Source organism: Chanos chanos, chromosome 14 (genome assembly GCF_902362185.1).
Source record: "Chanos chanos chromosome 14, fChaCha1.1, whole genome shotgun sequence".
Lineage (NCBI taxonomy): Eukaryota > Metazoa > Chordata > Actinopteri > Gonorynchiformes > Chanidae > Chanos > Chanos chanos.
In genome coordinates, this window is record NC_044508.1 from 17,311,052 (window position 1) to 17,324,709 (window position 13,658).

Here is a 13,658-nt window from a genome sequence, read left to right on the forward strand (position 1 = left end):
GAAACTGAATCATGCTGAATCTTTACTGTTAAAACCTTGTGATCTGCAAAACTGTGGTTTCAGTCCGCACAGATTCAACTTTATCCACTGTCCTCAATTAAATTAACCAGAAATCTCTACAATATTGTTTAGACTGATCATTGCTGCTCCAACTATTTGGTTGGAATATCTATATCACCAAACATCTACAAGACCCATCCTTGCACATATATGCTTTAATTCACATGTTTCATTTAATGAATAATGAAAAGTGGACAGGTCATCTGTCCATTGACTCATCCATCACTGTATTAAAATCACCCCTCTGTGACTTCTGCAAATGGAAATTTTGAAATTAGGTGATTTTACTTTTAGCTGGTTAGATGTTTTACTCTGCTGTTTACTGTTGGTGGCACAGACTTTCACAAAAATAAACTAAGAGATTAATAAAACAAGACTGATAAGTACTAATGTGTAAAATCATCCGTCTACCCTCTGTATCTGTCTGCTTGCTGAGTGCCTGTCCTTTGAATTTTCCCTCTGGTACAGTAACTCCTGCTGACCTGTTGCGACCAAATGAAAACTACATGCATCATTCCGCCACCGATTCCTCCAGAAAGTCAGAGCTGTTTCACAAACACGTGGTTGCTGAATAAAACAGAAATGGCCAGCTTTACTCTGACAATGTAAATACATAAGTATAAATAATAAGTGTTTCTATCGATTGGTTTATAATACTCCTGGCATTAATGAACAAAACAGAAATTGACACAGATAACAAATAACTCATAAATAAAAAAAAAAAAAAAAAAACTCATAACATATATTATTATAATATAATAATACTTAAACTTTGCTTTAGGCCTACTCTTTATCTAATTAACGTATGGTCTCAGAGGGGAGGACTGTTACAGATATTGAAACCTGTTAAAACAGGGGAAAAGTGAGTGGAGGGAGAAGACGCAGCTCACTCTCTCAGGCGTTCTCCTTTTCTGCCCGATTCTTTTAGGTTAGTCTGCGTCTCTCCCTCGTGCGACCAACACGCTCAACAGAATGAGCAGCAAATAAATGAAATGAACACTACACAAAGAAATGTGAGAACACTTTTGTGTGTCACACTATCGATTGGTTTATAATACCCCTGGCATTAATGGACAAAACAGAAATCGACATCGATAATAAATAACGTAAACTCATAACATATATTATTATAATATAATAATACTTAAATTTTGTTTTAGGCCTACTCTTTATCTAATTGACGTAGCACCAAACACAGAGTGCATTCAAATGTGAAAAGTTCGAAAGCAACATGTGAACCAAGTCATTGTGAGTTCACATTTCAAACTATTCATCTAATTTGCCTCCATCAACGTCTGAGCCTTCGAGTGGTCGATTTGCTTTCCTTCAGTGAAAGCATGCGCCACATTAAAGAATGCTAATTTGCCACCTGCACGGGCCTCGCTGGCTGACGGCCGAAACAGCTGTCTTCTCCTTGTAGTTTGGAGCATAGTTCTCTGCAAACCGCAAGTTGTTATCGTCGAGGTAAAGCGACACCCTGGCGGCTGCTTGTCACACGACATCTCCTCTGACACGAGAGACTGTAAAACACGGCTGTCTTTTTTGACTCTGCATCAGGATCTAGACTTTCCACCAACTTATTTCTCACAAAATATTGTTGTTTTGCCTCGGGATATACAGATTCAAAATAATTGTCCAAACTTGGAAGTGACATTACACGGAAGGCTTGTTCTCCAAGTTAGGCATGAACAGAAATCAAGCGGGCGAAATATCACGCTATGTACACAGTCAGAACAAGGTACTTACAAGAGCTTTTAAATGACCGTTCCCAAGATGAAAGTGAACAAGATTATTTACATAAAACTTGCATAATCCTTGAAATCGAGAGGTACGGCGAGTTTATACAGCCTACAGTGGCGATAACACAACATAAAGGTATGCGTTGCTATGCGTTAAGACTAGGTTGTGATCCATCGTGAGGACTATTAAATGCGAGGTCTGTAATGGGATTAATGAATACAACTTGTGGGTAGAGGGCTTGCTGACATGCGATTCTGACTGACTAGAAGCCATGTGTTAAAACCGTTTAATAGGCCTACACAAGTCAAATTTAATAATTCTTAATTCATACGCTGCTCCAAACGATAACTCAGTCTATCACACAATTGTCTGCCACTCAACTGACCTCAGAACAGAAATCACATCGTTGGAGGTTTAGGCATACTTATCTATGTCAGCATCAGCTTTCATGGTGTCCTTTCCTTTATAAGCATTTAGCATGGCGAAAGCGATAAGTTTAACGAGGTGATAAAAACGATATTAATAAGGTAAAGTAAGGTGTTTGTTAGGTTACATTAATTTTTCTTCATCGAAAAGCCTGGCTTATCTATGTCACAACTGTATTTACTTCACCTGTTTTCACTTACACCTTAGGCACACTTTATATCTAACTCGTTAATCAAGGAGACGAGATCAAAAACACATATATACTGCATGCTCTATAGCCCATTGCTAACACAGATCAGTGGAAAATATCAATTTAATCAGGACTATAAGAAGATTCTCTTGCTCTAAAAGGATTCCAATACTGAAAACTAATACTTTTAGTTCGCTGTCATTGTTTTTTGGTGAGAATTTGAAAAAAAAAAAAAAAAAAATCATTGAACGTCCTGAACTTTTGTTCTCTCAGTGAACCTGGACGTGTGACACAGAGTCATAGTACTTTGACATGTATTTACAGCCTGTAATAAATTTTTCTGCGGAATTGCACAACAGGTGTAGGCTCTGAAGATTTCTCAAGGTTTTCCGTAAAAAGCGACCTGACTCATTGAGAATGTTCTGATTAAACTAAGGTTTAGCAAAGTCGGCCATGAAAATAAAACCTCAAGATTGCATTGCTCATTTATTTCAACAGAACAACAGAGAACGCTGTTAGGATTTATGTAGCAATACTTATGCAGGCGCACTGACCTGGCAACTAAATATTAGTTACACATCAATCATTTCTCACAGGAAACAGTGACAAAATAGCAAAGCGAGAATCTATGTATGACAGCAATGTGCCAGCACATATACACTGATATGGTAACTGAACATCATATAAAAATAGATCTGTGAAAGATACAAACACATAACCAGTGATAGGCAAATTACATACAGTGTCATATTGCGATAAAACAGACATCAATAGTGAGTACAGTAGTAAGGTGTAAATGCAAAACAAAGGCTACTAAGTGACTAGAAGAACAAACGATTTTGATAGCTTTACTCTAGGCTACATGGGACAGAGAACTGGGGTAGGTTCCTTTCATTGTTTGATACTTTCTTCTCTTTTTTTTTAAATGACAAGTTGAGAAGCACATGTTCTCACCACACTTGACAATACCCACGTCTTCTCTATTCCTCTTAAATTACTGAGCAAAACGGGTCATGTAAATTCCAACTGTTCCTTCACATTATAATCACAGTTATTACCATATTACTATGGGCATTTTGTTTTTCAATGTAACAATAATCAAAAACGAGCTGTTTTACTCTGTTTAAACAGATCACTGGAGTCTTTGCACAGTAATGTGGAGTGAGGCCTTGCTCTGGAAAGGTCTGAACCGAGTCTTTCCCCTGTATATCACCACAGTGCTTTGCAGTGCACGTCACTACTGAAGACCCTGTTTTATCTTAGCATCTCCTCATTTCAGTCGAAGATAAAGACAAATTTAACCTGATTTTTATGAAAATAAACTAATGAAGGCAATCTAGTCTAATCAATATATATATTGTTTAGCAAAACCATTAAGTATAGCCGTTGTCTCATTGCTGCACTGTTGAGGGGAGAACACATGAGGAAAGCAATCAGTCCAGACCTTACAACACGCAGTGGTACATCACTAGTGCATATTCACTGATATGCCATTAGCTTTCAAAACAAACAAACAAACAAACAAACAATCTCAAGACAATGTGCAAGACACAGTGTATTCACTGATACAGCTTGTGCCTTTCAAGTAGTTTGACGGAGTACAGTAAGCGTTTGTTTACTGAAGTCCTACACAGTGTATCTTAACACAGAGCAATGTAACAGGCAAAGCATATTCCCTGATATGGCAGTTGCCTTCAGTAATCCGAGTGCTCTAGCCATGAGGACTGTGCATTACTGACCAACACAAAACACTGCTCACGATGAAGCAAATGGGGAGGGTAAAAAAAAAAACAAACCCTGGCACATTCATTCCTTTCTTTATCCTTTCTTACTCTAACAAACACACCACTGAACTGACAGTTTTTCCATGCATATTATTCTCCCTGGGACACGTTCATGATTTTTTACACCTTCGGTATGTACACGAGAATCTAGTGCAATCAGAGGCATTGATTAACAGAGAGGGAAAGTACGCAGCAGGAAAAGCATGTGCATTAGGAAGAATGTATGTGATTAGAGTACTGGGAGGGAGGCTGAAGCGTCATCAGGAGGCACGGCTGCTGCTGCAGGGCTGGGCCGTGACTAGTGCTGGTCAACCTGCTATACGGCCATCGTGGCCAAGAGGCAGGCCAACAGGCTGGCCCACAGCACCGAGGCCGAGAACAACACTGAAGAGACACACACACACACACACACACACACACACACACAGAACCACGAAAAGAGAGAGAGAGAGAGATGATTACACACTGAGGTTTCTTTTTTTCCACTTTTTTCATTTCGTAAATGTTTGTGCTCTCTCGCAGACTGTGTATTGTGAAGCTTGAAGTCATGGACTTCCTACCTGTAGCAGAGTTGCACTCCATAGCGATAAGGGAGTCCATGTAACCCTGACCCAGCCACTCCTCGTAAGTCTTTCTCTCCCCCACGCCCACCATCTTCAGGGTCGAATCTTTGAAGATGAGGTCATGGCCTTCATAACCAGAGGAGTCAAACATCTTGAAGCCGGGACTGGAGTCATCGCCAAAGAATTGCTTAAAGGAGGGAAGAGGGAAAAATATTATATTACTCACGTCTCACTGTGATAGATTGAAATACTACATAAGAGAGATGTTAAAGGCATTTAGCTCACTCAGTTTTGAGTGAACCGGTAAATATTGTGAAAACCCCCCCCCCCAACTATTTCCTATGATTCTTTTTCCTAATGTCCTCATTGCACGCTTTAAAGACAAAAAACACATGATTGTGTGAATGAGTCCCTTCACTAGATCAGGGTATTACCTGTGCTTTGTCCAGAAGACCAAAGATGGCAAAAGGGTTAGTGTCAGGCCGCACCATCACAGCATGCGACGGGACGCGGGCCAAATGACACTGGCCATACTGGGTGACCTCGGCGCGTGAACCATGTGGACACAGCAACTGGAAACTCTTTGACTGCAGGTTTATGGCCCAGGGTTCTGTGGAGTTCCCTGAAAATAAGAACAGTGGAGAAGAGTGAATAATGACTTTCATAAATACCACCTCAGCTGTTGAAAAGGAACTCACAAACTACACGCTTATTCACTTTTATCGAAAGAGAGTGGAAAATGTATCATTGAATGTAGTTTCTCTGGTCTGGTCTAAAGATGAAACGTACCGTCGGTGTTCTGGAAAACAGTGGTGTGTTTGACAAAAGCCACATCTCCTGCTCCAGTGGCCATACATCTACAAAACAGATACAGAGTCCATTTAGACCCGTTTAAAACCGACAAAGCCTTCAGGTTAATGTCAGTGTTTCATAATTTATTTACTTTAATGAATAAATTACTTTTATTCATTTGTTTAAAGCAGTATTTATTTTCCACGCATCACAGGTAATGTGTTAACACATTAGATTGTATCAACAGTCTGATAATGTTTCGCATCTGTATCTTTATCTCTTTTTGTAAAGCAGTCACCTGAAAGCGCCATTGTAACCGTCATAGAGATCCTTGTCCTTCATGCATTTGTTGTTGCCGAGGGTGTCACCGATGCACTGCTCACAGAGATTGCTGGGAAAGCCGGGCTGATTGGCACCTGGAACACAGCTGGCTTTGAAGAACTCTCCAACAGCTGCAGAGAACACAGAGACAAAGAGAGAGACAAAGAGGGAAAGGGAGAGAGAAAACTAAGTCATTTCAATTCAGTGTGTTAAAAAAAACCACAAGGCATCTGCAATATTTGTGGCTCCATGTTGTATTAATGAGAAATACAACCGTTTCAGAAACCATGCATTGCTTGAAAAAAAAAAAAAATTACCAGACGTGAAAAAAAAATTATGGAAACAAAAAAGCAACTAGTGGTAGGATCGAAAAGATGAGTTCCTATAACCACGTTTACAAAGCAGCACGTAAAACTGTTTTACGGAGCATATTCACTGGGGTGAAGCCTCGGCGTTACTGGCCGCGTGTGTGGTGCGGTGGCTGCGCTACCTTGAGGGACCTTGCAGTGCTCCGGTCGGATAAGACCCTGCTCGACGAGCGTGCCCACGGGAACGTTCCAGCCGGCTGTCCTGCCGTAGCCTGTGTGGCACGACCTTTTGTCCTTCAGGTTGGAGAGCCTTTGGATGTCTGCGTTGCTCTTCTTCAGCACAGCCACGGCATAGTACGCACTACCATCATCGTCTCCTGTCACAGAGGTGAGGTTCACGGTTAAGCCAGAGGGCAGTCGACTTTGAATACTTTTGAAGAGCTTTTGGAAAAAAACGTCAGTTGAACATCGGTTGTCTTGAGTTTCTGTGTGACCTTGTGTAATTACAGAAAGACTGACATGTTAACCAAAGCAGGCACATGTCACACCCCTCCTCATCTCCCTCCACTGACTCTATGTATCTCCCTGCATCAAGTTCAGGTCCCCGATGTTGGCTTTTAGATCGACCAGCGGACCTAGACCTCCGTACAACGGGTCACTTATTACAACCTATGTCCCACCCTGCCCGTCATCGTCCGTAAGGGAATGGCATGTGGCAATTCCAGCAGCTCGCAGCAGAGAGTCACCAGCTGGACTCTTTGCGTTCGCGGTTCCTTGATGCTGGAGAGAGTTCTCCAGTTCTGCTAACTCCCTCACAGTTTTTAAGAAGCACTTAAAAATTCACCTTTTCTGGTGAAATCCATACCTCCACAAACCACTAACTAACCCACCCTTCTATACTCGACCCCTACCTACTGCCCTGATGACTCTAATGTTCCGCTGCACTGCTCATCAGTCTATGGTGTATACTTCACAGCACTTCCTTACTATTTGCATAAACTCATGCTTACACTGCTCTATGTGTGCTGACTCTTTTAACTCTGATTATGTTCTCTATGACTGGCACTACCTAGCACTGAATTGTGATACTTGATGTTCGATAGTTTATATTATGGATGGCTTTTTGACCAACTTGTGTGAGCATCTTATTTTCCTTCATCATTCTTGCATTTGTATCTGGCCTGAAACTGAATTAAGCAGTGGAACTTGTGCATCCTACAGCACCTCAATGGCCCTGTGCTCAGTTTGTATTCTGTGTGTCACGGAAGTCGGTTTGGATAAAAGCGTCCGCTAAATGAATAAATGTAACATATGTTTTAAGGCAAAAATCATTAATTTTCAGTTGATGTAACAAAAACCAATTCATTATGCTCACAATAACTTTCTGCTCTGTTGGGACTGAATCTTATTAACTGTATGACTGAAAGAGTGCAGATGGAGCCTGGTACACCGATTAAACAAAACACAATCCTTAAACAAAGCCACACTAGGTGAGCATATGCTTGGTTCTGACCTGTGTAGCTCTCCCCTGCAGCAGGCACCAGTCCATACTGTTTCCCTGCATTGAAGATGTAGCCTCCATCAAGAGTAATGGCATCAGCGTCCTTGGCCTTCAGAAAACAGAACAGAACATTAACCTGAAACTGGAGCATATTATCTGCAGAGGGAGAAATGGATACACGCTTACATTGGGTCTTCTGTCTATCTGCCTGTCCATCTGTCTATATATCGATCTGTCTGTCTGTCTGATGGTCTATCTATCTGTCTGTCTGTCCACCGGTCTGTCTGTCTGTTCACCAGTCTGCCTGCCTACCTTGATTTTCTTCATGCAGTCGTCCACAGATGATCCGGAAACACACTGAATTTGAGGAACCAGTGCCTTGCTCTGGAAGGCTGTAGCCATGTCTGCACATTTGAGCAGCTCACTGTGAGACACCACACACCAGCGCAGGGACTGAGGAATGTCTTCACACACACACACACACACACACACACACACACACACACACACACACACACACACAGAGATGCATCCATGGTATGAGGAATAATTCTGTACTCCACCTTAAAATACAAGGTATTTAAATACTAAACTGCTTAACTACTAAATACTAAACAATACTAAACTGCAAAACAGTATGATATAGATATAAATACAGACATAGTACATTGTTGAAAGAACCAGATTAGTTTAACATTGGGCAGTGCACTCGCACAAGCTTCGGTGGAGATGAAAGACTTAAGTATATGAATCAATGCTTAAGTTGTTACTCTAACAATGTAACATTGTACTGGCACATTTGTGCAGGTCCATCTACTTGTACACTTGGTTAAACTTATTGATTCTGATGTGTGAGACAGATAGGGATTCTAACCGGAGGGAGAGCAGTCCATGGCTCGCAGTGTATCGTAATATCTCTGACCCATCCACTCTATGTAGTTCTCACTTCCTGCTGTGATGAATTTGGTGGAGCTGTCACTGAACATCAGGTTCGTACCCCCGTAGGCGGCAGAGGAGAAAAAACTGAAGCCAGACTTTTCCTGTGGACATGTCAAACGACAGGACAAGACCACCTGCCTCAGCAAATTTACCGGTGCCACAACGTCGATCAAAGTCACACAGTGCGTAGGTCGTATTTTGGCCATATAGACAAAGCAAGCGCCATTAGATGTATGACACAATACAAAAGAGCCCAGTCTCATTCATTTGTTCTCACCAGTCCCTCCCGCAGCATGTTGTAGACCACGGACGTGTCGACGTCACTGCGCACCACAATGCCTCGGGCCGGCACTCGCACGAGGTTACACGTCTTGTAGTTATTGACGGGACTGCGTGTGCCGTCTCGACACAGGAGCTCGTAGTCCTCTGACTTCAGACCTTGAGCCCATGCATCTCCCTTTCCTAAAACGCAGTTGATTCAGGTTACACAACCACACAGAAACACAAAACAAGCAGAATTATGACTGATTGTTCACTGGACCCAACATAATTACAGCTCATATGATATTTACGCTATACACTGTAAAAAAATTTTTCCACCGGTTCAACTTAAAGACTTAAGTTCAATTGCTGCCTTAAAGTTTGAAGTTAAATCAAATAAGATTTACTAGTTCATTTGACACCTTCAAATTTATATTTCATTGTACTGACTTAAAAACCTGAGCTGAAACACTGAAAACTCAGAAAATTCAGTTAAAATGCATAAATTATTTTTATAAGTTGAAGTAAATGAAAGAAAGATGTTAACATATCTTATTAATCAAATCATTTTTTACAGTGTAGCTTTGCGAGACACTGACAGCTTTTCCTTGCTATAGTTTTCTTTTGGATATGTCGTTGAATGTACATTGTGATGTAGTTCTTAGTTGATGCATCACAGGTGAGTTTCATGACAACTTACAAAATGAATAAGTTTCTACATGACCACTCAACTGTGACAAACATCTATCTGTCTGTATTCAATTTAATGTTTACAACTGGAGATATAATCCATAAAAATATTCCATAGCCCCTTTTCTGCTAAGATAGCCTGAGAGGTTTCCCTCTGTTCTTCTAGACAAACAAACAATCTTACCATCAGTGTTCTCTGCTACTGTGGTGTGCTTTATGAAAGCCACCTCTCCTGCATCCTCAACCAAACACCTGAGGAGATTCACACAGGACAAGGTGTTACTGCAAACAGAGGAACCTGAACTTTCGTACTTAATGTTTAATTCTTGTTAGAAATGTGCAGATATAACACCGGCACATGTAGAGAAAAATATGATTTTTTGCTTAGTGTTGTGTAGTTGCTGTGTATTATGAATGTCTACCATATTTGATTGGAAAAAGCGACAGAAGTGCATTTGTATTCAGCGATATTTTGACACTATGATAGCAGTTAGCAGTTACCTGAAGGCTCCACTATAAGCGTAGTATCTTTCATTGTTACTGGCCTCACACTTGTGGTTCCCGCTGCCATCTCCAACACACAGCTGACACAAGGATTTTGGGTCGCCTGTTTCAGTGGCCCCAGGAATGCAGCTAGCACTGAAAAAATCTCCTACTCCTAAAAGCACCAAAACAATTTTTTTCTTTGTCAGTTCTTATACACATTTTTTTTTTTATTGTAGAGGTAGTACAAGTGTGAGTATCTGTATGTGCGCATGTTTGTTTAGGTTCTTCTGTCATTACGTAAAACGAATATGCCAAACTGACCAATGGAGACTTCCTGAAGGGGTATTACCTGTGTATGTGTGTGTGTGTGTGTGTGTGTGTGTGTGTGTGTGTGTGTGTGTGTGTGTGTGTGTGTAAGCGCATTGAAGATGCAAACCTTGCGGTACGTTGCAGCCCATGACGGACATCTTGCCACTGTCAATTAAATAACCCAGCGGCATGTTCCAGCCAGCCGTGCGACCCTTTCCGGTGTGGCATGACTTCTTGCCTTTTAGGTTGTTAATATTGATAGACGGGTTGTTCTTCTTTACCACAGCGACGGCATAATAAGTCGTTCCCTCTCCTGTAGAATGGCCAAAGAGAAGAACTGATAAGCTATGGCTGTGAACTGATCACCAAAACGCACAATAACACACCAATTTGTTATTTTCAACGCTACAAAGTCTACCCATGCTATATGTTTGTCGACCACATAAACCCTGCAGTTAAGCTATCGCATGCTGTGGATGAAATATTAAATAAGAGAATTCCTTACTGAATTCCAACGGTTGCAAGCTTTTAACTACTATTTTGTTAAATATAAAATAATCCCGGTGAATAAATCGCGGTGAAACTCAGGGGCATACAACCTACACTCACCTGTAAATCTTCAATTTGATTACACCATTGAGGATAATTACAGTCATGACTACACGTGTATTAAGGTGAACGGGAGCACAGAGGGTAAAGGGCATTGGACAATTCTCAGTGCAACAGGTAGGCGAAAACACGTACCGGATACATCCGACTCTCCTGCAGCGATTTTGAAGTTGTATTGTTTCCCAATGTCGTAAATGCTGTTGGCGCTGGTTGAGAACGCATCGGCTTGATTATTCTGAGAAAGAAATCACACGTTACAGATTTATGGTGAGTTGGCTTTTCGGCCCCTAAGCTGGAGTGGAAGACATACGTTTCACAAACCTACTGCAACCAAATTCACTAGGTCGTGAAATATCTAGGTTTGCGCAAAGCTATAGCGTACACCCAACGACGCCCAGATTGTGTGACTTACCGTAAGTTTTTGAGCACATCCTGCGACAGACGAATCGCGAACACATGCGAGGGTCGGACGGATGGACGCTCTGCTGAATGCCTCTGACATTGCCTTACATTTTGACTCTTCTTCATTAGACACAGTACACCACCTAATGCTACTCTGGCCAGAGGCTGTATAAAAATTTAAATGAATGTTATTCGATTTAAAAACAGTTAAATTTGGGGGTTTCATTTAATGATTGGAAGACGAAACTGGCATAGGTAATCTAAAAAGTTAAAATGACAATGAAATTAAACATGACATGATGTTCTATCAATATCCTGAGATCACTACATAATGATGTAAAGACATTGGAAATAAATACCCAATGTATTTTTCTTTTAAAGGGATGAGAAAACAAACCATAAGCGCGCGCTATTAACACTTGAGATCACGTGTAAATAGATCATTGAACGTAATAAAACGAAAGGTCCCTGTATTTAAGCATGACATACATTATCATTTCGTTATGTATACATTTTAATAACGTTTTATTTAATCTGTATCGGGATACGAACAAGAAGACTTACTGACCGTGCTGAGAAATAACGAGCAAGGAAAAGAGCAACAACCAAGCGTCCATGGTTGACACCTTGATACGAAGACGTGAAATGTCTCTCAACCTCTGGATTTATACCAACGTGGCTTTACCACCGCGTCTCAAAGTCCAAAATACAAGGCAGGACTTCCAGCACAACGGCCTGAAGGATGGTAATGTAGTATTTTATGACTGAAGAAAGTTTTCCGCGTCCTTTAGGTTATATGTTACTGATTTGTCAAACTTCAGGGAACATTGCGCATACCTAAAACGACACGTCTGACAGAGCCACTCGGAGCCCGGCCAGAGAGTACACAGTGGAGGCTTTCATTCCCACTGCAATGACTCCTCCTTAGTGGATTTCCATTGCCCGCCACCTCTATTTGGAGCTAAACTTTGCGTTGATGTAGTGCGTAATGATGCGTTCATTCACACACTTCATTACAGCAGAATCATTTGTAAATCATCGATAAATTTTGTTAGTAAATGAAATGTTACCTGATGTTTACTTACAGCTGTAATAGCCTAGAATTCTGACAATCAAGACGACGTGCAAATACGATTATACAGGTAGCCCATAGCCTACAGATAAATGTCAAAATGAAACACTTTAAGACACACAGCTTCAGTGCGCCTTCACATCGACTACGCCCCTCTCCGAAACATTGGTGTAATGCAACGATATTTTTATTGGATAGAATTCCACCTTTTGGCACTTTGCTGGATGTGTGAAATGCTTTTTCACTTGCCCCTTCAGAACCTTCCGTTAATTTGCGTTGAGATCAGGTGACTAAGGCTGCCATGGTTTAAGGTTACATTTTTTTTAATATTCATCAAACAATTCAGTGACCACAGGTGGCATGTGAATGGGGGCTCTTCCATCCTGGAGGAGACCACTCCAGTCTTGATGGAAATGCTTTACCACAGAATGTAGGCGATTACTTAGATTGTATTATGTGCGTTTACCTTGCCCCTGAGGAGCTGAGTGGATCTAAACCATGCAAAGAAAATACCCCTTACGTCAGAGCACCTCATAGACACGTCACTTTTCTTTTGGCTTATGCATCAGCTTGAAAAAAAGGAGAAGAATGTGACACCTGACCATGTAACCATTTTCCATTGGTCAGCAAACCACTGTGCTCTTTGCACTGGCAAACGTGCATCTTCGGTGTGATAAAGGATTTATGCAACTCTAACCTGACCACAGTATCTTCACCCTTCTTACTTAATGGACTGTTATAGATGAAGCTGCCTGCTCATGCTCTAAATGAACATTTGCAGTCAGATACTTCAAGATCATTTGAAGAAGACATGCATGTTAGGGTTAATTTTCCTGTCAGTGCTCTGGACCAAGGCACTGGCAAAAAGAACTGGAGTTGGTCCCTGGGTGCTGCACTGCGGCTGCCCAATGCTCCTAGCTCATAGTGCATGTGTGCACTGCTCCTAGTGTGGGTGTATAGGATGGGTCAAATGCACAGGTTGAATTCCACTGCTCACTGCTCCTAGTGTGCGTGTGAGCAATAAAGTACTTCTTGCTTCTTCTTTCTGTCTGCTGAGCATGAGGATGAATTCATTAACAAGAAGTGCTGTATGAGAAAATACACTCTAAACCATAAAACATACTTCTGGATTCAGCAGAATCAATTTTAATCTAAACTTAATGGATGAATGTCTTTTTCTGACTCTCATAATCAAACTGTCAGTT

General features: G+C 41.2%; 1 protein-coding gene across 1 annotated transcript; it reads right to left on the reverse strand.

The window, feature by feature from the left end:
* Positions 1-4,516: 4,516 nt before the first annotated feature.
* Positions 4,517-13,116, reverse strand: meltf (melanotransferrin). The gene is made up of 16 exons (XM_030791128.1): positions 13,056-13,116; positions 11,392-11,546; positions 11,115-11,214; positions 10,498-10,683; positions 10,077-10,233; positions 9,760-9,827; positions 8,902-9,086; positions 8,560-8,725; positions 7,998-8,149; positions 7,698-7,794; positions 6,367-6,561; positions 5,854-6,007; positions 5,553-5,620; positions 5,198-5,385; positions 4,761-4,950; positions 4,517-4,584 (listed from the first exon to the last, which is right to left on the reverse strand). Exons 1-16 carry the CDS (start codon positions 13,114-13,116, stop codon positions 4,517-4,519), a joined length of 2,190 nt encoding a protein of 729 aa, XP_030646988.1.
* Positions 13,117-13,658: the final 542 nt, after the last annotated feature.